The 27398-nt window shown below is 38.0% G+C and overlaps 1 protein-coding gene across 2 annotated transcripts; it reads left to right on the top strand.

Moving 5' to 3' along the window:
* The first annotated feature begins 2016 nt into the window (after nt 1-2016).
* LOC129236782 (centrosomal protein of 162 kDa) lies at nt 2017-18938 on the top strand. Of its 2 annotated transcripts, none has more exons than XM_054870998.1 (7): nt 2017-2049; nt 7706-8951; nt 9032-9245; nt 9312-9982; nt 16530-16732; nt 16918-17070; nt 18031-18938. In XM_054870998.1, exons 1-7 carry the CDS (start codon nt 2032-2034, stop codon nt 18163-18165), a joined length of 2640 nt encoding a protein of 879 aa, XP_054726973.1. In that variant the 5' UTR covers nt 2017-2031; the 3' UTR covers nt 18166-18938. The 2 variants fall into 2 exon arrangements, with proteins under 2 accessions (XP_054726973.1, XP_054726974.1); XM_054870999.1 differs by lacking the exon at nt 18031-18938 and adding an exon at nt 17147-17260.
* The last annotated feature ends 8460 nt before the right edge of the window (nt 18939-27398 follow it).

A 27398-nucleotide genomic window follows, 5' to 3' on the forward strand; every position in this document is an offset into this window, starting at 1 on the left:
TAAGTTCGGGGGCATAGAGATATTGAAGGAAATTGCAAGGCCGATAAGCTAGCCAGAAAGGGTACTAATCTTGCACTGCTTGAAAACAGAGGCAATATTGGATAGATAGCAACTTGCAAATTATGGATAAAAAATAATATTCTTCAGAAGGCCGATAGCTCATGGAGAGAGGAAAATACTTGTGTTACAACCACGCTAATAGATAAAAAAGGTCGGGAGAATTACTCAACCTCTCAAAAGAGAGCAGCTTGAAAATCGTGGCTAGTGCCACTGGTTATTGGCTTACCTAACAGCACTCTTCTAAGCTAGAAATATAAATACTGCAGAAGTTGTTGAGACTAGGAAGAGGAAGAAACAGTAGAACACTACCTCTGTAATTGTTCAGCTTTAGCTGGAAGTAGGAAAACACTCCTTTGACTCTTTTATGAAACTATCCGGTGTTGGGATTAAACCTATCCTACGCTTCATAAGAGCATCTAAATGGTTCCAATGATGAATAAACACTGAGGTTCCCGTATTACACTCTAAAAGAGATGGCTCTTCTAAACCAACTGCCCCAAAAAAATAACCTAACCTAATCGGACACATTCGACAGGCTAAAGCAATGCGTAACCTCTGCGCTGCGTTTGGCTTGTTGGGATATACGAGTACTACATGAATAGTGTAGTTGTAAAACGTATTCTTCTTATCAATGTTTCTACTTTGCTTTACTTATTTGCATGGATCTCACTTTCGCTGGCCAAAATTTTCAAATATCAGCAAATATGGACAGTTGTTTAATTTGCATACGATTCCATTCTGAACGTTTTTTGCAAATTTCAGCATTCAAAAAATGATTGCTGCCCTCACTTGAAAAAGTACAAATAAAATGATACACTCTTTAGACTCCTTTCACTTCCATGGAAAAACAATTTTGTTTTATTTTTTGCAAGCTAAATGGGGTCTACAAAGCCACTTAGTGCGGCTTGTCAATAGCGTCGCAGTCTGCTTCACTGACATCGCCAACTCTAATTTCAAGTAGTGAAATTGTCCTCAACGATCTTTCTATTTATATTTTTGTTTAATTTTTATGTTTTTGTTTTTGTGCCAGTGGCATTTGATCGTTAGCTGTTAGCGATTGAATTAGTGTAGCGAAATTACTTTCCGCATCAGTTCAATACAAATGTCGAAGAAATGCCTGTGGAATTCGCCTATTGCTGCAAATTTCCATCGAACTGTAGATTTAATTACATGGCAATGAGCGCAAATTTCTATTAAACACTTGACGGACACCATAAAAAGTGTATGCCCTCCAGTTTTCGGTTGCTACAGCCAAACACTCATCATTATCACCTTACAAGATTTTGTACTTAAGTCGCAAGCGAGCGCGATTATGAGTAATAAAAAGTAGCATATTTTTGAAAAGCAGTACTTGAAATTAAAACCGCTTTTGTTCGTTTTTGTTCGTATACACAAGTGGGTGTTACTTCCACTTCGACCATTCGACATTCACATCTTCGTCGCCGCTTGCACGTGTTCCTACCTAAAGCTTCGACCGCTATTAGTGCCTTTAAAATACAACAATAGTTTCTGCCTGCACCATTTCCATTGCTGCACCTTGTTTAGTTTTTGCTGTGCGCTGTTGTTGTCGCAGTTTAAGCCACAAGTGGCATTTCTTCTATATGCTAGCCGGCTTAGCTTGTCCGTCCCCTGTGCCTGTGTTGGTATTCATACTCTGCTTTTGCCATCATTGCTATTGTGACCAGGTTCAGTTCAAATGGTCCGCTAGAAGGCATTTGGTTAATGTTTTGGTGTAGTAATGCAAAGCTTAGGTTGGAGTTGTCGGCCCGTGAGCTCGCTCGGCCACTAGTGTAATACAATAGTTATAATTTGGTCGTCGTACTGGTTGATCGGCTGCACAGAATACAGTTAGTGGATTGTGTTGGAACAGGCGTTGTAGTGTGGCTTGCGGCAGCGTTGAAAGTGACAGCATTTATCGTTGGATGTGCTCTCTTCGACTTAGTGGATTTTCTGGATTTTATCTATTGTTCAATGCGCGCACATACAATGGTAGACACATACTTATGTATGCTTGTAATATGTAGAAATGTGAACTACTGCATGGCATTAAGCAAAAGCACTTTTCTTCTCGTTCAAGAAAAATGGAAAGTGGTTTGTATTGTTTTAAATAATACTCATACAACACCGATTTGAGTATGCAGAAGAAAACTTGATCCTAGATGATCAAAGGTATTTACTATGTGTGTGTGTTGTATGTAAAAACAAAGTTACATAGATTTCTGCTTTTGTAATTGACACGGGCATTTCAGTAACCTACATAAAGTTCGTATGTAATGGACTATTAATAGTATGAAATACATATATATGCATAAATTTATATACAAGGTGGCGCAAAATTAATAATTTGAATTAATTTTGTTTTTGAATTACTTTTATGCTAAATAAAAGAAAAAAAGTGATTTTGAGTGGTGCAAATCTTTACTTTGACCTTTACTTGCTCTATTGCTTGTTCGTTTTGTATACTGCAGCTGTCTAGTTCAAAAACAATTATAAATCTGCCGTTAGGATGATTAATTTTACGCCACCTTGTATTGTAATAGGTCTATTATTAAGTTCGTGCGGTTTTACAACAGATGGCGTAACTTGATTATTATTCCATCGATCCACATTTCCAAACATTCATTGGAGAGCTACTGTCGTAAGGCACAAACGTCAGTATAAGTTTTTTATTTGAAGCGTAAACAACAATATTTTTACCACACTTGAAAATGTTGAATTTCGTGCCAAATAATGTGTTTTTGCGGGGAATTCTTCTTCATTATTTTAATATGAAGAAAAAAGCAGCCGAAAGTCATCGTATCTTGGTGGAAGTTTATGGTGAGCATGCTCTAGCTGAGCGAACGTGCCAGAAGTGGTTTGCACGCTTTAAAAGTGGTGATTTTGGCTTGGAAGACGAAGAACGCGAGGGTGCGCCGCCAAAGTTCATGGATACCGAATTGGAGGAATTGCTCGATCAAGATCCGGCTCAAACGCAAGAAGAGGTTGCAAAAATTTTGGGAGTTGATCAATCAACCATTTCCAAACGTTTAAAAGCCATGGGAATGATCCGAAAGGTAGGCCATTGGGTGCCGTATGAATTGAAACCAAGAGACGTTGAACGCCGTTTTATGGCATGCGAACAACTGCTTCAACGGCACAAAAGAAAGGGTTTTTTGCATCGAATTGTGACTGGCGATGAAAAGTGGGTCCATTACGACAATCCAAAACGTCGGGCAACGTATGGATACCCTGGCCATGCTTCAACATCGACGTCGGCGCAGAATATTCATGGCCTGAAGGTTATGCTGTGTATCTGGTGGAACCAGCTGGGTGTTGTGTATTATGAGCTACTGAAACCGAATGAAACGATTACGGGGGATGTCTACCGACGACAATTGATGCGTTTGAGCCGAGCACTGCGAGAAAAACGGCCGCAATACGCCGATAGACACGACAAAGTTATTTTGCAACATGACAATGCTCGGCCACATGTTGCACAAGTGGTCAAAACATACTTAGAAACGCTCAAATGGGATGTCCTACCCCACCCGCCGTATAGTCCAGACCTTGCGCCATCCGATTACTATCTCTTCCGATCGATGCAACATGGCCTGGCTGACCAGCACTTCCGTAATTACGATGAAGTCAAAAAATGGATCGATTCGTGGATTGCGGCAAAACCGAGCGAATTTTTCACAAAGGGAATCCGTGAATTGCCAGAAAGATGGGAAAAAGTAGTAGTAAGCGATGGACAATACTTTGAATATTAAATTTGTAACCATTTTACGTCAATAAAGTTTCAAATTTCGAAAAAAAACCGCACGAACTTAATAATAGACCTATTATATTACATGCATTTGTGTAGATATTTCATATAGGACCAGTTGCAACAGTAATGAGACCCTGATCCTCGACAATGGAAGTATAAAAACAATTTTCTCAAAATATGTAACTCATTTTGTAGTTATGAGGTTAGTTCACTACTATAAGTGCCAAAAAATTAATCTATTTTTGGATTTTCTTTTATTTGCCAGTGGGAAATCAAATACATTCTGTCAAAAAAGTACCGGGAATTGTTCAATAAAACGCAAAATAATTTTTTAGTCATCGAAATGTATTTTGTCGCCCTCAAAATAGGCTCCATTCAAAGCAATACACATACGCCAACGATTAGTCCAGTCATCAAAGCAACTTTTAAACGCATTTGAAGAGATCTCCTTCAGCTCCTTTAGCGAATTCTCCTTAATGACCTCTATCGACTCAAAGCGGGGTCCGCGGAGTGACAGTTTTAAGTTTTGGGAAAAGGAAAAGGCACTGGGGGCTTAAACCGGTGAATGCGGAGCATTTTAAAACAAAAATGGGCCAATGATGCCACCCATTCGTGCCTCTATGCGAAATGTAATATTAAATTAAAATTTCAAGTCAATCGTTCCAGGTTTGTTTCAGTTGTGACTTCGACCGACTTAAAAAATGAGAAAAAAGAAAACGCGTTTAAAGTTTTCGGTACAATGCGAATCAGACTGAGAGGGGTGGCACCAAAATTGAAAATAAAAATGTGCTGAAATATTTCTCCCCTGACATTTTTGGGTATGTCATTTTTGGGTATGTCATTTTTAGGTACTTATTAAGATATTTTTATCCAAAGCCAAAAAAATTATAAATCACTTACTGATCGTCGCAATAAAAATATATTGTTTTGAATTTAACTTATTTTTAAAGAAGGCGGTCGTTGATCTGCCTTCCAATGCCTTCCATGTCCGTATAAAGCTTTCTTTTACCGGCCAAATGTAATTTTCCATACAGAAAGAATTCCCACAGAGCTAAATCAAGCGAATATGGAAAGTGGTTGATAAAGAGTATAAAAAAGAAAAAACAAAAATTGCACTATGAGCCGGGACATTATCACGCTGCAAGCACCCACCTCAATTTTCGTAGTGTTTTGATCGAACACAACGAATTCAAGACAGTAAACCGTTTATAACATCGATATTGAACACGTGATTAACCTTTTGTCCTCTTTCCATATACGGAAATTCACATTGTAACATTTAAATTGCTCCCAACTTATTCTTTTTCCTTGTACGAAGAATTTTATAGTCAAACTAAATGACGACACAAGTAAATACGGGTGAGTTCGAGTGAGTTCGAAACTGTAATAATTGCGGCAGTATTTTGTGTTTTTTTGGGTAGGTGAAGGAGGGTTCAAAATGCCTTCGCCCCCACAGAGACCTTCATCTACTGTGTCGAGTGGTGTGGCCACTAAAATAATCCCTCTTCTGGGGAGACTCCCTTCCCGAGACTACCTTCTGCATTACTTCGGGAAGGCCCAGAACAACGTCCATGAAATAGGCCAGTTCTATTCACCCAAGACTGGGTCCACCGTGCTTGTAGCCAGCTTCATGCATAGGCTCGTCTTCTTATGCCTACATATATCTGTGAAGCTTTGCTTTGTTGTATTGCGTCGAGGTCTATATTTTTTCTCCGTAATACGCTTTCAACGTATCTTTTAACCGCATTCCACTTATTCTCGCATTCGGTCATCTTGTCGATTACGTTGGTCGGCGCGATGTCCACAATCTGCACCCTCAGATCATCTCTTTCCACGAGCCATCTGTCGCAATTAAAGAACGTTTGTTCGGTGTCATCGTTAGGTGCTTCGCAGTATCTGTACCTGGGTCCACTTACTTCATCCATGCGGTATAGGCAATTCCGGAAATATCCGAGAGGAACTGAGTCATGAAATGGCCACCTTCCCCGAAGTTCCTTTGAACCCATTTACCTATTGTAGGAATCAGCTTCGCCGCCCATCTGCCACTCGATTCAGTGTCTCATTGGCTTTGTCACCGCTGCCTGGTTTGGCATCTCCTTTCCCGGCGTTAGCGGAGACGTGTTTTTTTTTTCTAGAATACTGCGCTGGTACTGGAGGCATCCTTCCTCTGAATGCTAATGTTAGTGTGTCCGTTGCCGTTTGCGGGTCTATCTGATTTTGCATTTTTGAACGCAGTGCGGGCTGGTTCGTTACCACCTGCATTTCGAGTGGGTGCGTTCTTTGCCAGCGGGGATCTTAGCTGTAGGCTACTTCTTCTAAAGGCTGCTCCTGGATCCACGTTGTCATTTCGACCATCTCTGCTTCCTTCCTCTATTTTTTTCTCGAATGTTTGTTTTGGATTTTTGTTACTTATATTCAATTCTTTAGAGTACCGACTTCAGACCGCTGTCCTGACATGTAAGTGCAGTCTCCCTAAGTGTCCCCATGGTTATCACTGCATGCAGGGATGCGCTACATGGGCAATAGAGTTCAGAGCCAAGACAGGAACTAGTCAGGATTTCTCAACTCAGCCATGCAGCAACTTAATGGTGACGTGTATGGAACGTAGGTTTGCTCCGGGACAGAGGCGCTTGTAGCATTAGCCTATCAGTCATTTCGTTGTGGAGTCACTCTACTGTACGAGGTGATCGAATACGATTTTCACCTGCCCAAAAACTGTTTAATCTGAAATATTTTCCAGCATACCGTAATCAGGATCTTACTCGTATCGATCCTGATGAGCTTTACAGCAGCCCTGCCGCTGGAGGTTCTCGGGGTTATGTGAGGTCTTTTGAGCTGAGCCCCTTCCTCTCCTGCCGGATTTTTAGTCGCCTCTTACTTACCGCGGATGTATTATTTTCGCCGACCCGCGAGGGCAGTATTACTTTTTATGAGATAGCTTTACATTCGGTTTCATAATTTCTGCAACAATGCCAACGTCACCCGTTTTATCTTCACGCGTAAACTTTTGACAATCATTTCACTAGCTAATCAATCACAGTTTACAATTTTTCACTGCTGAGTAGAAATGGAAGAGGAAAACTAAGGTTTTGTTTAATAAATACTTATTTGCAGTTTAATATTGTTTATTTGTTGTTTTTAGCTCAAAATTAAGTTCAAATAAAACACAATTGTTGGTCGGCTCGAAATGGTTGGTTTGGCGTGAAATAACTTCGCAATATTTCGGCCGCTAATCAGCTGAGTATCAGCAACAGGCCATCAAAAAAGTAATAGGGTCGCAATATTGCTGTAATTATTTAGTGCAGCGCACAGACTTCACATTTCCCTTTGCATCTGTACTATTCAAATATAAAAGTCATTTTTAATTGACTCATCATTACGCATTTCCCAAAGGTTTGAAAGTGCGGGCGGTGAAAATATAGCCTTCGACAAAACGCCCTGTCTTTTGTGAAATGTGGCTAATAGCGGACGTTGATTTGCAACTACGAAAATCTCCTGCATCTTCACTTTCACATTCTGCACGCTCATAGCATACCGAATTCTTCGGATTCATTTGCATGCATACCTATGTACATACAAACGTTTGTAAATGCTCCAACAGTTCAACATCGCTGAATTCAAATTTTGGGCACACAATTTTTGAATATTAATCTCTTTAAACACAAGTAAAGCCAACTGATGCTGGCCACTGTTAACGGGCGTGCATAGGCGTTGCATGTGCAGCATACCACGTCATCGAATACATACTATATGTATTTAACAGCTAGCGTTGGTAATTCTAGTCTTCACAGTTTTCAAAAAAATTGATTTCCCTTTTTATTGTTATTTTACAATTTTAAACTATCAACTAAAGCTATTTTTCTTTTTGTCTTCTACTCGTTTTGTTTGTTTCCTCAGATGGAGGAAATCACCGAAGGTATCGATAACATTGAACTAATCTTGAATGAGGAGGGGCCGCCCATAGAGATAAACAATAAACCTCCCGTTAACTCGAACGCCGTGCATGCGAATGAATTGTCGGCGCATAATTTCACCAAACAAGGGGACGAAGTGGACGACGTGGTCGATGTAGATGCGGATGATGATGCCGATACGTTGAGCGCAAATAACACAAGCAGTTCTCTAGGTGGAAATACAGCAGAAAATGCCACCAATAGCCGCAACAACACAGCCAGCGTATACTCGGGGCATTTGTCAGTGTCGTCGTCATCATCTGTTATGTCTACGTCGTTGCACAATGGGCCGCATATGAAAACAAATCAAAGTGAGCATGCCAGCGTAAACGTGATGGCACGCCGACCTAGTTGTGATGCGCCGCCCCAACAGCAACAACCACAGCAACAGCAACCTGTCGCCGCACAGCAAACGCATAGCGCCATCTATGCATCACAATCCCATGCACAACTCATTGGCGGCAGTCCGGCACGTCGCAGCCCATTCAACTTTAACGCCATGCAATACACCAGTCCCAGCGTGTTGGAACGCCGTAATTCGAGCGGATACAGTACTGGCGCACAACGTTCCTCGATGACAACCCCGGATAGCGGCATCAGCCAAACGCAATCATCTCATTCGTGTACGCCTGGTCCCTACAGTCCGCATCGGACCATCTCGACACCCATACCAGCCAAAACGTACTGTGACAAGTCGGTCAATTCTTCGCCGAAACGCATGCGCTCAGCACTGACCTCGCCAATTGAACCCTTTGCGGCGAATGCTGGACGAGAGCATGCGCTCAAGCAGGAAATCGAGCAGTTGCAGGAGAAATTAAAAGATACCGAGGAGCGCTTAAAATCGTTGCGTATACAACACGATTCCCTATCACAGTTACATCGCGATTTGCGTGAAAGCAATACCAAACTACAAGAGGAGTCTGAAATACTTAAGTTGGATGTACAACATCTGAACGAATGTGCCAACATATTGCGTACCGAGTTGCAAACGGCGCGTGCGGATCGCAATGAAGCGCTTGAGTTGCAAAAGTCATTGCAGAGTGAGTTGGATGAAAGTCGCCAGGAGAAGAAGCGCACGCAAGAGCTGAAGGACAAAGATGCCAAAACAATACAAGATCTGCAGCGGCAATGCCGTGAAATGGAGCGCATACTGATGCGCAAGCACCCAGACTCGGTGTCGGCGTTAATTGGTGAGAGAATTTTTAACATTTTGGATTTCGTTTGAAATCTAAAAATGCTGTATTCAATTTTGTTTTATTTTCACACTTAGTCGCTTCCAAAAACCCCGGGAAATGCGCAAATAATGACCAAGAGAATATGAACAGTCGAAAACTCTTGGAGCAGCGTATTGCGCAACTGGAATCAGACGCCAGAGAACAGGACTTAAAAGCACAACAAATACTCGCAAATGTGCAGGCGCGCTTCAATTCGGTGCAGGCCAAATATGAAACTCACATTGCCGATCTGGAGACACAGGTGCTAAGGTAAGTTACAACGAATTCCATTATTGTTTTATTTTATTACATATTTCGAGTTTCGCGCTTCCACAGCCTACAGGAAATCAATACAAAACTAAACGAAAAGATCGAGTCGCAAGTGCGCACTTTGGACTACTTCGTCTCCAAGAAAGCTGAGAATTTCTACAACAATTGCACGCAAACAGACGCGAATCTTGTTGAGGTTGAAAATGAGGCAGGGTGCAGCGGTGATGTGACCAAGCGCGCCAGCTTAAACACGACGTTCAATGCAAACAGCACCAGCGCCTGCTCCAATGCCAACGCTAATGCCAACAGCAGCAGCAACAGCAACAGCACAATCGGCACACAAACAACCGAAACGAAGAACACGCGCGATCATAGCACCAATACCATTGGCACCTCCAGCGCCGTGCATTCAGCTAGTTCAAGTACCAGTAGCACCGCCAATTCAACGCCCAACACCTCACGGCCGAATTCAAAACAAAGCGGCATACGCAAACCACTAGCCACTGCAATGGGTTCACTCGGCTCTGCTTTGGTCTCGAAACTGCCCGTCTCACATTCGGATTTGACCATTTCCGCGCACCACGCATACGCAGCGGCCAAGGAGGACGCGCACCTGCTGGCCACCATACGAGGCATGCGCGTTGATTTGGCGATGAAGGACAAAGCAATGCAGCGATTAACGCGCGAGTTGGAGGAATGCAAGAAGACGATAAAGAAGCTGCAACGCGAGAAAGAGGGTGAGTACATTTTTCTACGATTTCATAAAAACACGCACGCATTAATATGTGTGTGTGTGTGTGTGAATTAGTGAAGGAATGCATGTGCAGGCGTTCATTGTATCGAAAACACCAAATTTGTCCACTAATTGACGTATTCGATTATTCAATGTTTTGGTGGCGCGCGCGATGCGCATTTGTGAATTCCCACTGTTATTAATGGACTTTCTCTGCTCAATCGAATACACGTTCATAGAAATGAGGTATTAATTACGGCTATCGTATGTTAAAATGTTCAAATAATCCATCAAACGCAAGGCTTGTGCAACACACATGCGCATGGCATCTTGCGGCGAAGTGAAGGTGCGTATCCATTCAATTACCTAGGCGCTATAAAAGGCGCATGCAATTGGCATATGTAGCGCACTTGTTTAGTTTTTGTTTTATTAGCCATTAGCGCACCTTTGTCACGTGTGTCGCATTCAAATGTGCGGTCGTTGTCGATGTCACCGCCGACGGCAGCTGGCAAACTGCTTATTGTTCCTGTGTACTGCACGGGCTACAAATTTGGTATTATGTCAGCGGCCGCAAAGCTGCTGGGAGCGAGCCAACGGAGCAGCATAGCGCATTGATCATCTCCATTTGGGTTCGACTATTATTATTGGCCGCTTCGATGTGTGCGTTGTTTTATTTTTAGGTTTTTATTTATTTATTTTTTTTTTGAGAGCGGCTGTTGATTGTCGCTACAACAAAGGGAAAAGTTTCTTCGTTTAAAAGCGAAAGTAGCAGACATGGATTTTTAGAGTTTCTTTGACAATGTATCATTGTTTTTGTTTCGTAAATTTATTACCGGCTTATTTGGCAAGCGTTTTTGTTTTGTTTTTGTTTTTAAATTAATTCGCTATTTTTAAATGTTTTGACTTTATTTTGTAAATTAAACGCGGTATCTGTTATATAAGAATTTGGTATTTATGCGAATAAGTTATTTATTAGTTTAGAAGCAGTTAAATTTCTGAATTCAAATTTCCGATTTGCGTTGTTTTTTTAGTAGGTGAGAAGAGAAACTGAAATTGTAAACCAATACAACTGTGAATAAGGGTAAGTGGCAAAGATCTGGTTGAATAGGGACACTGACGCGTAATAAAAATGAAGTGATACAAAGAAAAATAGAATTACATAAATTATTAAGTGCAGAGAGGATATAGAGGAAACTTTAGAGCAACTTCTGTGTTTCTGTCCGGCATTATCAAAAACGCGCTCGAAATGCCTGGGAGCTCCACAGTTTGAGGGTCTGGAGGATATTTTATAAATATATCCTCCTGCGCTACTTAGGTTTGCCAAAAGCGTTGACAACCTACGTGATGTCTACTTTAAATCTTAATAAAGGACAGCCTCCATCTGGTATCGCTAGTGACCAAAATATCCATGCGTGGTTAAATGCCAGCCGGGTTAACCTAATCTAACCTAGCCTGCATAAATTATTGCAGTTTAATTTTAAGGGGGGGGGGGGGTAAGGGATAAACGCTAAAAACACCACTTTTTTCATGAATTTATTGTAGCGAAACGGTTCAAGTCAGTTTATTAAAAGTTATTGCATTTTATAAAGTAACATTTCAAGAATATTTGATAAAATTTTCATAAATAATATTGCAAAATGAGCGAATGAGAGCACATTTACGTAGACGTCTTTTCAAAAATACATTTTGCAGTAGTCAGCATATCTCAGCGTAGAATCATCTGAAATCAAAAAAATCGAATAATTTAGTTAAAGTATGAGTTAAACTTCCCCCCAACGTTTATTTTGACGATTTATTTTCATTTTCAGCCATTTGGTAGTCGTTTAAAGTAAAAAGTGATTTTTGACGAAAAAATGCCGCCATTTTGTAGGTGTAAAACCACCTTAATATAAAAAAAATGGCGAAAGAAAAACGTCGGGGGGAGGTTTTTTATATGTAAAATATGTGTGCAAAATTTCAAAAGGATCGAATGAGTAGTTTTCAAATGCCAATGACTACGCACTTTAAAAAAAAAGGTTCGAGAAAACCGCGTTTAAAGTCTGCTGCGTCTCGGCAGATGTTTGAGGCGGCTCGGCTTTATGCTCTATAACTTAAAAAGTTTTGCTCGGATTGACTTAAAATTTTAACACGGTATTTTTGAAATGTTTTACTACAATAACATGCAAAAAAAAATCGATTTTTATCCCTTACCCCCCCCCGTATGGCACACCCATATAACCTTGGTTTATAGTTGTTGTTCTAGCAGCATAAACATTCCTGATACATAGCGGGGAATTCCGCTGGAGTTACAGTCTTTGGCCGGATATAAATCCGTATCGTTGCGGTAACGCAGAAACAACTGTCGTGGTATCTAATGCTGATGCGTCGCTATCAACCTACAAGTTCAGGAATAAAGAAACATTTTTTCAGTAGGTCAAAAAAAATCTCGTCCTATGTTATGTGACCGCATACACCGCTGCTCTGGTCTACCAAGTTTCCAAAATTTCACGAAACAGGTATTTCTTCTGGAACCCCTGCGCTATAGTATATTTACTATAAAACTAGTTCTATTCACTTGCTTTCATATCCAAAAAAACTTCAAATAAGGGGTGAAAGGAGAGCGTATTTTCAAAAATTTCATTTGGAGCGTAAGTTGGAAATTTTTACAGAAAAAGTGTAAATAGAATCTATTTAGCAGTATTACTTTGCGTTTAATAGAGCATCTTATAAAGGGTGATTTTTTAGCCATTATCTTTTTAAACAGTTGGTTTAAACAGCTGACGCACGTTTCGTGTTTTGTTTCACTGTCAAACATCTTCAGTTTGGTCTATAATTTAACCATGAATCGTCTTTCAAACGAACAACGCTTGCAAATCATTGAATTTTATTATAAAAATGCCTGTTCTGTTAAGAAAGTTTATCGCGCGCTTTTTCCATTTTATGGTCAGTTTAATCGGCCCACTGAAGCGGCTATTCGAGCTATTGTGAGGAAATTTAGAACCAAATTTACATTACTGGACATCAAACCACCAACACACTTACGTAGAGTGCGAACTGAAGAAAATATCGCAGCTGTATCGGCCAGTGTTAATGATGACCATCAATTATCGATTCGTCGCCGATCGCAGCAATTGGGCCTCTGTTACTCAACAACGTGGAAAATTTTGCGAAAGGATTTAGGTGTGAAGCCTTTCAAAATACAGCTGGTGCAAAAATTGAAGCCGAACGACCTACCGCAACGCAGAATTTTTGGTGAATGGGCTCTTGGAAAGTTGGCCGAAGATCCACTTTTTTATCGTGTGTTCAGCCACGAAGCTCATTTTTGGATCAATGGGTACGTAAACAAGCAGAATTGTCGATTTTGGAGTGAACATCAGCCAGAAGAATTGCAAGAGCTACCAATGTATCCAGAAAAGGTCACAGTTTGGTGCGGCTTATGGGCTGGAGGTATCATTGGGCCGTACTTCTTCAAAGATGCTGCGAATCGTAACGTAACTGTGAATGGTGAACGCTACCGTGAAATGATAACCACCTTTTTTTGCCTAAAATGCAAGAGCTTGACTTGCATGACATGTGGTTTCAGCAAGACGGTGCCACATGCCACACAGCACGCGTAACAATGGACTTGTGGAGAGGCGAGTTCGGTGAACATTTTATTTCACGTTCGGGACATGTCAATTGGCCACCCCGATCGTGCGATATAACGCCTTTAGATTATTTTTTCTGGGGCTATATTAAAGCTCATGTCTATTCAGACGAGCCTGCTTCAATTAACGCATTGGAAGACAACATTAAAGCATTTATATGTGAGATACCGGCCGAAAAACATTGGAAAGAGTATGCCAAAATTGGACTAAGCGGATGGAGCGTTTGAAGCGCAGTCGCGGTCAACATTTGCATGAAATAATCTTCAAACATTAAATTATATGGACTGTACTATCGATATAAATAAAAATTTCATGCATTTTTCTGAATTTTACGTGTGTTTTTTTTTAACTTTCCTATAGCTCTTAAAAAATCACCCTTTACATATATTGATTTTGACAAAACTAGCTGTTCATTCTCCTACAGGCATCACATGCATCCACAACCTAAACTTTGTGCAAATTTAAAACAAAATTCAACCAATTTTCATCAGAAGTTCAAACTATAAAAATAATTGAAGTTTCATATAAAAAAAATCGCGCATTCGTTGGACTAATAGGCTCTTCAACAAGTTGTGCGGTTCGATAAGAAAAATACAATTTTATGGTTTGAAATGCACTTTATTACTCATTATAATATTCCTGAACATCCATCCATACACTTGTTTCAACGAGATTCCAATTCATGAATTCCATCCGTGACGTGAGAATCTGGAAGGGCTGCAAAATACGCTGCCACAGCTTTTATGACCTCATCATTTAATGAAAAACGCTTTCCACGCATGCATTTTTTGGGTCTGAAAACAGATGAAAGTCGCTCCAAAAATTCAAACTTTAATTCATGGATTTTAGCCATTGCCAAAATGCTCTAGTGATACACCAAAAATAATTTTTTTCATTTCAAAACGGGGCTCTGATGCTCACACCTTCTTGGCCGATTTCTGTACACGAACTCGTTTCGGAGCCGAAAAACCAGGTTCGCATCACTCTTTAGCCTTTTATTTTGATTTAGAATCATGGCGATAGATCCAAGTCTCATCCATAGTGATGAATTGACGCACAAAATCCACTTTATCCTTTCGAAAATGCTCTAAATGTTGCTGAGAAAGTCGCATTGGAATGTGTTTTTAATCCATTGCTAGCGAAATTTTCTTAAAAATTCTGATAAAAAAAGTTTGAAATGTTGATGAAATTTGTTTGAATTTTTTCATAATTTGAAGCTTGGATTTATATAGTTTTTGTTGTATATATATTTAATATTAATATTTAAGCTATTTAAAATTGGATTTAGGATTAGGATTTAGCTAGGAACTTTACTTGCCTCGGCCTGCATGTAGCGCTTTTGCTTCGATTAGTCGCCTCTACGTGTTCGATAGCCGGCCGCAACTAGTTAAAGACTTGGAAAATAGTTAAAGACTTGCTTGTCTTTGGAAAAATTTATAAATTTATTTTTATGAATTTAATTTTAGGATAGTTCTTAACACTATGTTAACACTGGACTGACTGCCAACATATTTGACAGTCGTATTTATACTTATACCTCTTCTTACTGTTTTAGGTACACGACTTGTACACTAGTTTCTTTGTTTGCTGTTTAGTAAAAACATGTTTATCTCTTGTTTTTCTTAAAATATGTTTATCTTTTGGTATTCTTAAAATATGTTTGGATTTGTTCAGTCCTGCATTATTATACTTAGATAGTATGGTATTTTTTTTTTTTTTTTTTTTTTTTTTTTTTTTTTTTTTTTTTTTTAAATTATTCTATAACATCTTAAGATTATTGTGTGAAAGTTTGAAGTGCATTAGAGTAAAATTGACAAAGACACAAAGGATTACGTATCTACCTCTCCAACCGGATTTCACGCTGCCGAAAATCTTTAAACGCGTTTTTCTCACACTTGCCTTTTTTACGGTCGGTGTCCACTGCAGATTCATATCTACTGCACCGATTCTTTTCAAATTTGGTTTTTTTGTTTCTTTACTTTATTCACGAGGTAATGACGTCGTTTTTTTTTTTTTAATTTTGTCATATTTTAAAACAACAAAGTTTTCAAGTTTTTTTTATGAAAAATCGGTGTTTTGACTTCAAAGCGCTTTAAAAAATTAAAAAAAAAAATTCGACGTTGTTACCTGCGAAACTTTATTAGCTGATGAAATCAATTTGGTTTTTTGATTTTAGTTGATCCAGTAATGAGTTCTGAGGGACACCGCAATAAAACTTTTTTATGAGACGTCCGCGAAGATTCGCTGCCACCAACTCATTTCTTCATAAAAATCAATGAAAATTTCACACAATATTCTTTAAATATGACTTTATAATGAAGTAATTTTAAAATTTTGAATAAATCAACTGTGTCGACAAAAAAAATTTCGAAAAATATGCTTGTTTTACACCGAATTAACCATACTACCCCCTTAACTATTTTTATTTATTACTTGTGAATGAAACCATTCCTTAACTAACTGCGGCTCTCTTGTGAGTTCCAGTCTAGAGCTGCTGCTTTAGAGATGCCTCCTTTCCTTTCCTTAAATTATGGCCAGTTTATTCCACTTACAACGTCGAATTTCGAGGTTGACAAGAGTTTTTTTTTGCTGTAGTATGAACTATATTTTTATGAAAAAAATAATAAATAATAATCAGCAAAAAAATTGTCAAAACTTGTCAATACATGCAGACATAACTTGCAACTTTCCATTTTATTTACTTTTTTGAATTGCGCCCCATGGAAATTTGCAAACTTTTCTCTTTTAGAGCGAGTGCAGTCTAATTCTCAGAGACTTGTTTTTCTAGGCTAATTCTTGCAGGAAAAGCACATGAACGCATTGCTACATTTGATTATATAACATACATACATACACACATACATATCAACCGCCTACACTAACTCGTACTAACCGCCTTCTCTTCTATTTCTATCTTTCGTATAGCACTTAAATCAGATAAATCGCAGTGGAACAGCTATACTTGCCTGAACATTTCACGACGCAGTCACGAACCGCAGCATCACAGTCAAGCGCATAGCGAGCAAATGCCAGCCACCACAGAGAGTCAAGCGCTGCGAGAAGCGCAAAACAAACTTAAGCTACTGGAATCAGACTACAGAGTACTACACGATAAGCGTTTAAGCGATGTAAGTGCAACATGAGCGTGACCCTCAAGTCAATTTTCACTAGCCTACAGTGATTTTAGACAATTTTCCTTAAAAAAAAAAAATAAATAACAAACTAAACACTTTGAAATATCTCCATATGAACCATTTTAACGCTCACTTTTATTTACTTCTTTCTTTGCTTATTATTTTCTTATTTTAATTAGTTGAAAACGCTGCAAAGTGCCCATGAACGTGAGTTGGCCTCGTGTCATGAAACGGTGCGCGTCTTGCAGCAGCGCCTAAACGAACGCGATGAAGCGTTTGCAACACAAAAGCGCCGAAAATTACCAGTCGACTACTACGCGTTGAAAGCCAAGGTGAGTGGGACGAATGGTACTGATGTGGTGGATACCAAAAACATGAACAGTAACAACAACCCCAATGAATGTCTAGGCACTGTGCAGTAAAGACGATAAAAGAAGTTGATGAAAAAACGCATTTGAATGCGACAAAGCGCAAGAGAAGCATAGAAATAAAAAGAAGAAACAAAAAACCAAAACAAAAAAACATCTGATGGAATGCAATAACTTGCCAAAAGTCATAATAAATCAGTCAAAGGCAGACGTGCCATATGCTACATCTGTATGACGTACTTATCAATTAATTTACTAGCCTTTGTTGGAGTTAATGTGATTTTTGTTGCTTTTTAATTGCCGTATAATTTTTTCTTAACACTTTTCTTGTAGTTTATTTTTAAAAATCAACTATTTATGATTGTTATGAGATTTTGTGTCATTTTTGTTTTTTTTTGTTTTTTCTTTATTTTTGTTTTTTTTCTTTATTTTTGTTTTTGCCCTTTTTAACGGCTTTTAAAGCGGTATTTTTTATGTTTACTTTACTTTGTTAGCGCTTCCTTCCGCTACTGCTTTGATTTAATTGTGTTAACTGTTTATTTGCCGTTACGCATTTTTTCCGCTTTTACGCTCATTCATCACTTAATTTATAAGCAAAGCTAATTACTTTTACGTAACTATCCACTTACACGCATACAATTTTTCGCTGCTGCGCTTCTTCCTTCACAGTTCGATCTCGGCGTCAATGCGTTACTACCCGGCCATAAATACGTATTACGAAATAACTTTTTCTAGTTAAATGCATCTTTGTAATTATGCCAGTTATGATGATGAAAATTAAAATTTTTATGATAGAAATTTAATTTGTACACATTTGATAGATATTTTGTGGGTTAATTGCCGCTTAATAATTTTTTTCATTTCTATTCCTATTTTTATTTTATTTTTAATATTTTGTTTACATTTTTTCTTGCATAAACGCAGGTATCGTCGTTGGAGCGGCGTCATTCGGAGCGTGAGGAACGTTTGCGGATGCTGGTAGACGCGCTGAGCAAAGGACGTCTGACAGGCGCCATTGAAGATCTGCTCGGCGACAACAATAACCAGCGAAGTACCTAAAAGCGAGCATAAATGCAACCAATCACTGCACAACAATAAACAAAAACCCATCATTCAGCCTCATATTGACTTTTAGCTGCTCTTAAGCACCGTGTAAATGATGCTTACATTAGATTGCCCATGACGCAAGTGAAAAAATAAATGCTCAGTATTAAGCATCAGTGCCGCCCGCCCATGGTTGCGCGCGCCTCTACACAACGCCCACTTTTAAAGTACAACTTTTAGTTTTAGTTGTAATATTTTAAAATTAATTTAAGTCCTCAAGTTGGTGGTGAAAAATGTGAAATTCCGAAATTCAGAAATTCACCTGTTGCCAGTTTTTAATTAACAATGCAATACTTTTATTTTCATATATCGCAATGCGCAACAATAATTTGCCATCCAAGCAATTGAGAAAATCGAGAAAAAGACGAAATGCTGTAAACGCCCACGAGGCATGAATTTTATTTAAGTAAATATTATTAAGCGTTATTTACATCAACAATTGCAAATTGTCCAAAAAATTATTTTGCAAAATAAACAGCAATTAAAAATTGTCCATAATGCGCTTGAAAGCAAAACCAAATTCGACTGAATTTTTACACATTCCAAAATACGCATAGGAGGAAATGCGTAACCCACTTGTAGGGTGCGTTGGATTTTAATTAGATGTAGACTAGATGTGTGTATTGTAGTTATAAACTTAAAAAAAAAAAAAAAATATTTTCTTAAAATGCGAATGTTGATGTAATCACTGCAGAACGTAAACTTGCATAAAAAATAGGTGCATAATTGCTTACAATTTGCAAATGACCTGGATGAAATAAAAGTTTATTTTTAAAAATGAAATAAAATGATTTACTAGACTCTCCTAAATATTTTAAGGGTCTTTCAAAAGTGACGCCTAGATGTCAGTAGTGAATAATTCCTAGACGGTATTTTTTTATGTCATATTTGACATTTGTTAAAACTTCTTGTTAAAATTTTTGGAAATTATTATGAAAATGGTCGATTTTTAAGAACAACCAATCGCAAAATTTGAAATTAATTCGGTGGAAATAATGAGTTGAATGAGTCAACAATTCGAGGGTTGCTGAAAAAAGTTCAAGAAACTGGTTCCGTCGAGGATAGAAAAAGGACTAGCAGACCAAAAACTGGACGTTCTGTTGAGAGTGCAAAGTGTTGCTACCATCTGCATCGATATCTCCACTAGGTTTTCTCTAGATTTTTTCTACGTATTTCGATTAGGTATTCATGAATGTGTGACGGATTTTACCTGTAAACGTTCGCATAGTGGACATTTAAATGATGTCATTTTTCACATAAAATTGTTAGGAGCCATACTTTGAATAAAAATAGCGAAACCTGAAAGAGTTTATTTACATGTTTTATTTTAAAACATCTATGTAGGCGCGTCTTTTGAAAAACCCTTTATAAGCCACCACATATTGAATAGTTTTGACTATTAAGTATTCATTCTATAACAAAAACCATTATAATACAAATTTCAAACTTTGTACAAAATTTATAAAAGTTCGACAATTTTTCAGAAATTTAATTTAATCAGAGTTTTTGAAAAAAATTTGGTTTACTTTTTTTTCGTCCCTGAGTGACAATTCCACCCTCTTAGGGATAACTATTTTCAAATAATATATAACATTTTGATGAAAGAATTGAGGCAATAGGTGTTTTTGTCGCCATGATGGGAGGAAGAACTTACCCAGTACGGCTTTTTATCTGGGAAAATGTTTTCTATAACTTTTTATCCCTTAAATCTTTTCACATTAGGCACTCTTCGAAAATGTTTTTTTCTTATTTAACGTCAGCTTCTTATGGTACCTTCTACCGCAAAATGTAATGCTGAACCAAAGAGGAGAAAGGTCTGCTATTAAGCTTTCACTAGGTGTATGAGCTTTAAGCTATGACGAATGAACATTTTTCTTTCACGGAAAAAATGAGAAACGTCGTCGGAAAAAAATTACCAAAAATCAACGCACCCAAAGTTTTGTTAAAATGCAAGTAATCGTAACATAATAATGCCAAAGTCAAGCGAACACTCGACTTTTTTGTCATACGGAAGAAATCATCCAACACAGGCAGCAAATAAAAATATCACAAATCAGCGCAATTTGCGAGCTACTCCAAACTTGCACTTTATTTTATAAAAAAATCGATGGGTTATTAAACTGCACTCTCCAAATTTGTGTAAAAAATTTGATTAAAAAGTTTGAAATTTCGATGAAAATCTGTTGGCCTTTCTTGTTTGATTTTTTTTTTTTTTTTTTTTCAAAAGGTTTGAAACTTGGATTTATTTGGTTTTTGTAGGAGACTGAACTATGCTTTCATTATTTTATTATTATTTTAAATAACAAAAAACAAATTGCACTTTAGGTTAGAAAATTCTACGGGCTATTAAACTGCATTCTCCAAATTGTTCTAAAAAGTCTGATTAAAAAGTTTGAAACTTTGACGAAATTTTGTTGAATTTTTTTTTTTTCAACAGCCATGCAGACACCATTTTGGTGCATAGCGATACCAGATTAGAGCTTTTTTTTCTTTTTTAGCGAAAATATGCATCACTCAAAATGCGCGTACTCTTCGCTAATTTTAGCAGCCGCTCAAGCTACAGTTCAGGGATATATTCTAGTCTTTCAAAACTGAGAGCACCCAGGTAGCATAGTCCAGCTTTCGAGAGAGTCGAAGAGTAGCATAAAAGATGTCCAAAGGTTTCCCTTGTACCCGGCACATTACACTTCCTGCAAGCATCGTTAAGGCCCTATGTTCCACACTGGAGCTCTAGGAATTTATGATGATGATGATCGTTAATAGTTAGATTTAGCTTGTAAGTGTGTGCTGCAACTAGGCAGTGCCATGTTAGTACACCAACTGAAGTTCTACAGGTTCCTTCTATCGAACGATATAACCGATTCAGTATACCTGGCATTATATGCACGATTACACATGATTCTGGTAACTTTGCAATTGGTTAAACTAAGCCAACTGCTTTTCGCCTTTCTTGAAATGTGGTCCTCTAGTCCTTTTTGAATTGTGCGCAGGAGTTTAGGTACTTGACTTATTTGAACCCTTGCAAGTCTCGCATCTTCTTTAGCTATTTCATCCACTATCTCATTTTCCTTTATGCCTTTATGCCCTAGAACCCAATATGCACAAAGCCTGCGGTTACGAGCGAGCTAGTCTCTGCATAAGTGGAGCACTAAAGACTACGCCCACGGCAGCGATGAATGTCATGCTGCACTTATTACCGATTGAGGCCTGCAGCAAACAGCTGGCGGCGAAATCGGCTCCTAGCCACTAACGGAAGGGGTCAAGCAAGAATACTAGACGAATACCCCTTCTTACATCAAACGACAGACTTTCGTAACTCAATAGAGCTGCATCTAAACACATCCTTTACCACTACTTTTCCAACGAGAGAAGATTGCGACAACGGGGTAATGGACAATAGAAGCGAAATCAGTATCTATACTGATGGTTCGAAACTAAATGAACGAGTAGACGGAGGCCTTCACTGTGAGGAAAGTAGTGCCAACATTTCATTCCGGCTACCGGTTCACTGTAGTGTATTTCAAGCTGAACTTCTGGCTATCAAGGAAGATCTGTTAGCCCTAAAGAAAAGTGTTCTCGACACAAGAGAAATAAATATACAGTACTTTACAATAAACCTGTTCTAGGTGCCGGGTCACAGCTACATAGCAGGCAACTGCAAAGCAGATGAACTAGCGAGACTTGGTACTACATTACCGATTCAACCGGACAAAGAGAACACCTTTAGCAACTTGTAAGATGCTTGCAAACAAACGCACTATCAGAGTTGCCAACGGGCTATGAACTCAGTCCCTGACCTGTGCAACCAGTAGAATGACGGAACCAGAATGGAACATGAACCGCACAAACCGACTGTTGAAACTGAACAGGAAGGACGTGAGAAATCTTCTTGGGGTTCTAACAGGGCATTGTCTGGTTGACAGGCATGCCAGTAGATTGAGAGCACCTTACAACGACTATTGCAGAAGCTGTAACGACATTGAAGAAGAACAGACAATAGAACACTTTCTATGCGGGTGCATGGTTCTGGGTAGTAGAAGGTTCAATATTTTAGGAAAAAGTTCCCTGAATAACTTGGCAGGAGTAGCAGAGTACAAGTAGAAAAATAACAAGCCTTGATAGATATATTAAAGCCACAGGGTGGTTCAATAAGAACAATGTAGATTGAGGAGAGGGGACAGCCCTGGTGGTATCACAATGGGCCTAGTGCAGACCTAGGTGTGTCAATTGACAACCACTATAGCTACTTATCTATGAGCGAGTTTGTTGATTGCTTCCTTCCATTCATGAACATTTTCGGATGATAGACAGGATGATTTGATCGCTTTTATAACCGGTTGGTTATTCACGTAGAAGATTATTGCGCAGTTAATTGTTGTATTTGTACATACAAGCTCTGCTGCTCTCTGCACAGAAAATATCTCAGCTTGAAACACAGTGCGATAGTTAGGGAGTTTAAATGGCTTTTTGATGCTAAGTTCCGCACAGTATATGTCAGCGTCAACCCCCTCTTCCATTTTTGAACCATCGGTAAATACATTGATGGTGCTAATTCTCGGAACTAAGCCTTTTGCGCCATCCACCCGTCTTCGATAACGGTCTTTAGCGGTTTTCCAAAAGTCGTGGTTCCAGTTTCATATAGTCTGAATTGACCGTGGCATTCTCAGTAATACAGCGAAAGTTTTAGAGGCAAGCTGATCGGTTTTTTGTAGCCTCACTGCTGAGTTTGCAGCTCAATTTTCCGCATGGAGATCAATCGGTGTTAAGGGGTAACACCACTCTACACGCGTAAAATAAACACGATTTTTAAAGAATTTTTTTGTATAGAAAGAAAGGGAAAACAATCACTCTGATTTGGGAAGTTATTACTTATATACTAAAATACAAAACTACAAAGTTTGATCGAAAAATTTTACAAAATGGCGGTATTGGAGACATTTTTGTAATGTGGTTTCTCTTGAAGGAGCTCCGCGGCACGCAGCACAGAGGGTGCAAATTTTAATCTGGAACAAAGAAACATTTTTTTTCTTAATCTAAATAAGAATAGCTAGAGAAACACGTAGGGGATTTAAAAAATATTTATTTTTGTGGAATTAGCAAGCATTTGAAGGAAAAAACTCTATTTTGGACTAAAAAAATGGCACTTAAATAATTATAACAATCGTTTAAATTAATCTATCGAAAATCCTCTACGCTCTTCTCTTAAGAAGGTTATTATACAGACGTAGTGAAAAACCTGATTAAAAATATTTAAAATTGTTTGAGTTATGCTGCGTGCCAATTTCAGAAAACGTGTTTTGAGAAAAACGCGTTTAAAGTTTGGAAATTTTGAGAAATCGTTAGGTAGCAGTCACTAACGCTTGGGTAAAAGCTTAAAATATTTATGAAATAAACTTCGGTAACGTATAAAACTTTTTGTTCTGTATTTTAAAAGGTTCAAAGAATTTTTTAAGCTTATAAAAAAAAATCAATTTTTTGAAATTTCTACAGTTACCCCTTAAGTTGAGGATAGACTCGAGAGCTGCCGTTGAAGTTGACCTTGAACTTCTATCAATGGCTTGAAATGGATAATAATTTTACTTTGCACGCTAAGTATTTAGTGCTAAAATACTCTAGTAATTGTCTTAAGTTCTTTAAAATCTGTGGTAATAATTTTGATATTTTAAAATCAATAAAACACAAAAAGAAAGAAGAATAATATCATTCAGCGATAATAATAATAATAATAATAAAATATTAAAAATATAATCATTAAATGACATTAATCAAAGGGAAATATATGTACTTGCCAGTAAGCAAATGCCAAAATATGCGATTTCGAAACCGTCAGTTACCGTCAGTTTCCTTCCAGAAACAGTTCATACGATAGTCATGTAGAATTAAAAGTCATCAAATTAAGTAATAGATATAGTTAGTTGTGTGTTATTTTTACGGTAGTGCAACAAAGACTATAACTTATGAATTATTATGGAAATAAAATCAAGAAATCGCAGTAAGCGTTTAAAATTAACCTCACTTTAAAATATCCCAACAGCTAATTTAGCAAAGCGAATTGCAAAGAAAAAAATCAAATAAATTAACAAAAAATTAAACGATTACTTAAAATTTGTCAATTTATGCATACAAATACTCTGATCTTAAGCCAACAACTATCCTTAATAATGACTAACAGTAATTAGCTACATTTGCTACAGTGGTTCAAAATGGATGGCGCCAATCAACGCTCACAAGTGAAGTTCATGCATTAACGGCAAAACCTACATTTGTAAATCCAACAAAAATTCATCATACATACATATGTCTAATAAGAAGTATGGATCATCATTAGCAGGCACTGTTTGTCAGTTTTAGAAATGGATCACTACCAAACTATTGCTGCAAGTGGCACTACCCCTAATTAGAGTTTTTCCAGTTGTAATCTTAACAAACACAAATCTGTATGAGTACATGCATAGGTGTGTGTAATTTTACACATACATATACATATGTATACATACTTACATTTATGATCTATAAAAAAAAGTTACACCTACTCGGTTTCAATTAACTCACCTTTTCCTAAGAATTGAAAAAAAAACGAAAATACTTCGTTGAATATCTCTTTGCTTATCGACTTTGATAAACAATGAATGATTATTTTATGAAATTTGTATTTAAAAAACTTAAGCAATCTTTTGTTCGATATGCCTCCCATTCCCCCTTTTTGTCGCTCAATTAAATTCCAGGTAATGCCTAAATTTAGTTTAGAATGAAAAATTATCAAATTTAATCACATTCTTTGCACCTAAATTTGGTTGTGTTCCGTATTTTATTGAAATAATTTTAAGCAAAAATATTACAAGATTTTTGTATGTAAGTTGTATTTAAATAAATGCTGTATATTTACAATACGTAAAATAATATTACGAATAAATAAGTTGAAGAAGTTTCAAAATGATAAAAATGTAGTCAATTAATTGAATTCAATTTAAAAAACCGTATAGCGGAATTAGGGAACAATAACACATACCCTCCAACTTTTCGCTGTTATCTGATTTTGTCAAGCCGTTTTCTATAGATTTTGACTCACTAAATCACTCACGGTGGCCGCCGTAGCCGAATGGATTGGTGCGTGACTACCATTCGGGATTCAGATAGAACGTAGGTTCGAATGGTGGAATGGTGGTTCGGTGGAAGACCAAAATGAAAAAAAGTTTTTTCTAATAGCGGTCGCCCCTCGAACAATTTTCCAGCGGGACAATGAAATTAATCATATATTACACCTGGGCTGAAAAGTCCCGGGCCTAACAAAGAAAACACGTTTTTTTTTGTTCAAAATTAGCTTTATTCATCAACGTAGTTTCCAACAAGAACAAAGCAATCATTCCAACGCCGCTCTAACATTTCGATATCACTTTCGTAGAACGATTTATCTTTCGCCGCAAAATAGTCCTCAGTTTCAGCGATAAGCTCTTAAGTCGAGCGTAGTTTCTTACCGGCGAGAATTTTTTTAGGTCTGCGAACAGGCATGTATTAGGTTGGGCAATAAGTTCGTTATTGAAACAAAAATCAATAATTATATCAATAAGTTAAAATCTCTTTCCACCTCTCGATGCCGCTCCGCCAAAAATCGCCTGGTCTCAGCCAGCTTTTAAGGACCTCTCTGTAATCGAAGGTAACGCCCTTCATATGGTTTGACAGGGAGCGGAAAAGATGGTAATCGGTCGGTGCAATTTGCGGAGAACACGGCGGATGCTGAAGGACTTCCCATTTGAGCTCTGGGGCGTTGACAACTTGTGCGGATTTGCCGAATAGCCTCATTCACGCTGTGTAGCTGGGCAACGTAGAGCTGCTCTTCGACCGTAGCATTGTTTTCGAGCATTCCCCAGTGCACCATGCCCTCCCAGTCCCACCAAACACATATCATGATCTTCTTTGGACGAGGATTGGGCTTGACTCTCGGCTTTGTCGTCGCTCCTGGAGCCACCCACTCCTTTCGTTGCTTCATATTGATGTATATGCACCATCAATCTCTCATCCTCCGTGACGATTCGGTACAAAAGGCGCTGTTTATGATCGCGTGTGGCTCGATAACACAGTCCTGCGAGGTACAGTTTCTAAAACGGCTATGGGTATTTCTTGAGGTGATTTTTTTATACTAAAAACGAATATGACCTTGAATTTGCCCTTTACAGGGGCGTTAGAGAGTAAGAAAGGTTGAATTTGCATATCTAAAAGTCTCCAATTCAAAATAGAATAACTTTTTTTATATTAATCGTAAAAATATTTTTAAAAAAGGACCTTAAAGCTAAAGAGTAGTACTTTGCGATGCCGTTGTGGAAAGTTAAAAAAAAAACTTTACCTTGCTCAAAAAAAATTTAAAAAATGGCCAGCCAAAATCTGCATTTTTTGACTAACCTCAAATTGCCAAAAATCCTGACGTGCTGGAGCATTTTCAAGGTCATATTCGTTTTCAGCATAAAAAAAACCTTCAGGAAACACCCATAGCGGTTTTAGAAACTATAAAAAAGCGAGATTTTGCAGGCCTGTGTAATTGATGGTCATCATTAACACTGGCCGATACAGCTGCGAAATTTTCTTCAGTTCGCACTCTACGTAAGCGTGCAACAGCATAGCTTTTATATCATATTCAAAATTCAATAAATTCACCACAACAGGAACGTTATTACAATAGACTAAATCATCTGCTTTTGAAAGAATAGGTTTTATTTCATTGTCACGATGTCGAAAATATGTATTCTTATGTATCTTAAGCGGATGGACCATGAAATAATCTTCAAACATTGAATTATATGGACTGTACTATCGATTTAAATAAAGATGTCATGCATTTTTCTGAATTTTACGTGAGTTTTTTTGAAAAACTTTCCTAAAGCTCTTAAAAAATCACCCTTTAGTTCAAACAAAAACCTGCATTGAGGTTAGGAATGAATATATAACTGTCACAAAAAAACTGGACGCGACTGGAACGAAGCCATATTTTTGTTTTTAAGTAGGTATGCCAACAAAACAAAAATCATTACTAAGTTCATGTGACGTAAACAGTGTTGACCAGTGTTATTTGTAAACCTGTGTCATTGCAAATATTTTCTTGTCCATCTATGTTAAGCACTTCTTGAATTCTTTGCCGCTGAAAGCGTTAAATAATCCAACTCCTTCTCGATGAAAAAAGCAAAAACAATTCAAAC

The sequence above is a fragment of the Anastrepha obliqua genome, chromosome 2 (assembly GCF_027943255.1).
Source record: "Anastrepha obliqua isolate idAnaObli1 chromosome 2, idAnaObli1_1.0, whole genome shotgun sequence".
In the NCBI taxonomy this organism is placed as follows: Eukaryota; Metazoa; Arthropoda; class Insecta; order Diptera; family Tephritidae; genus Anastrepha; species Anastrepha obliqua.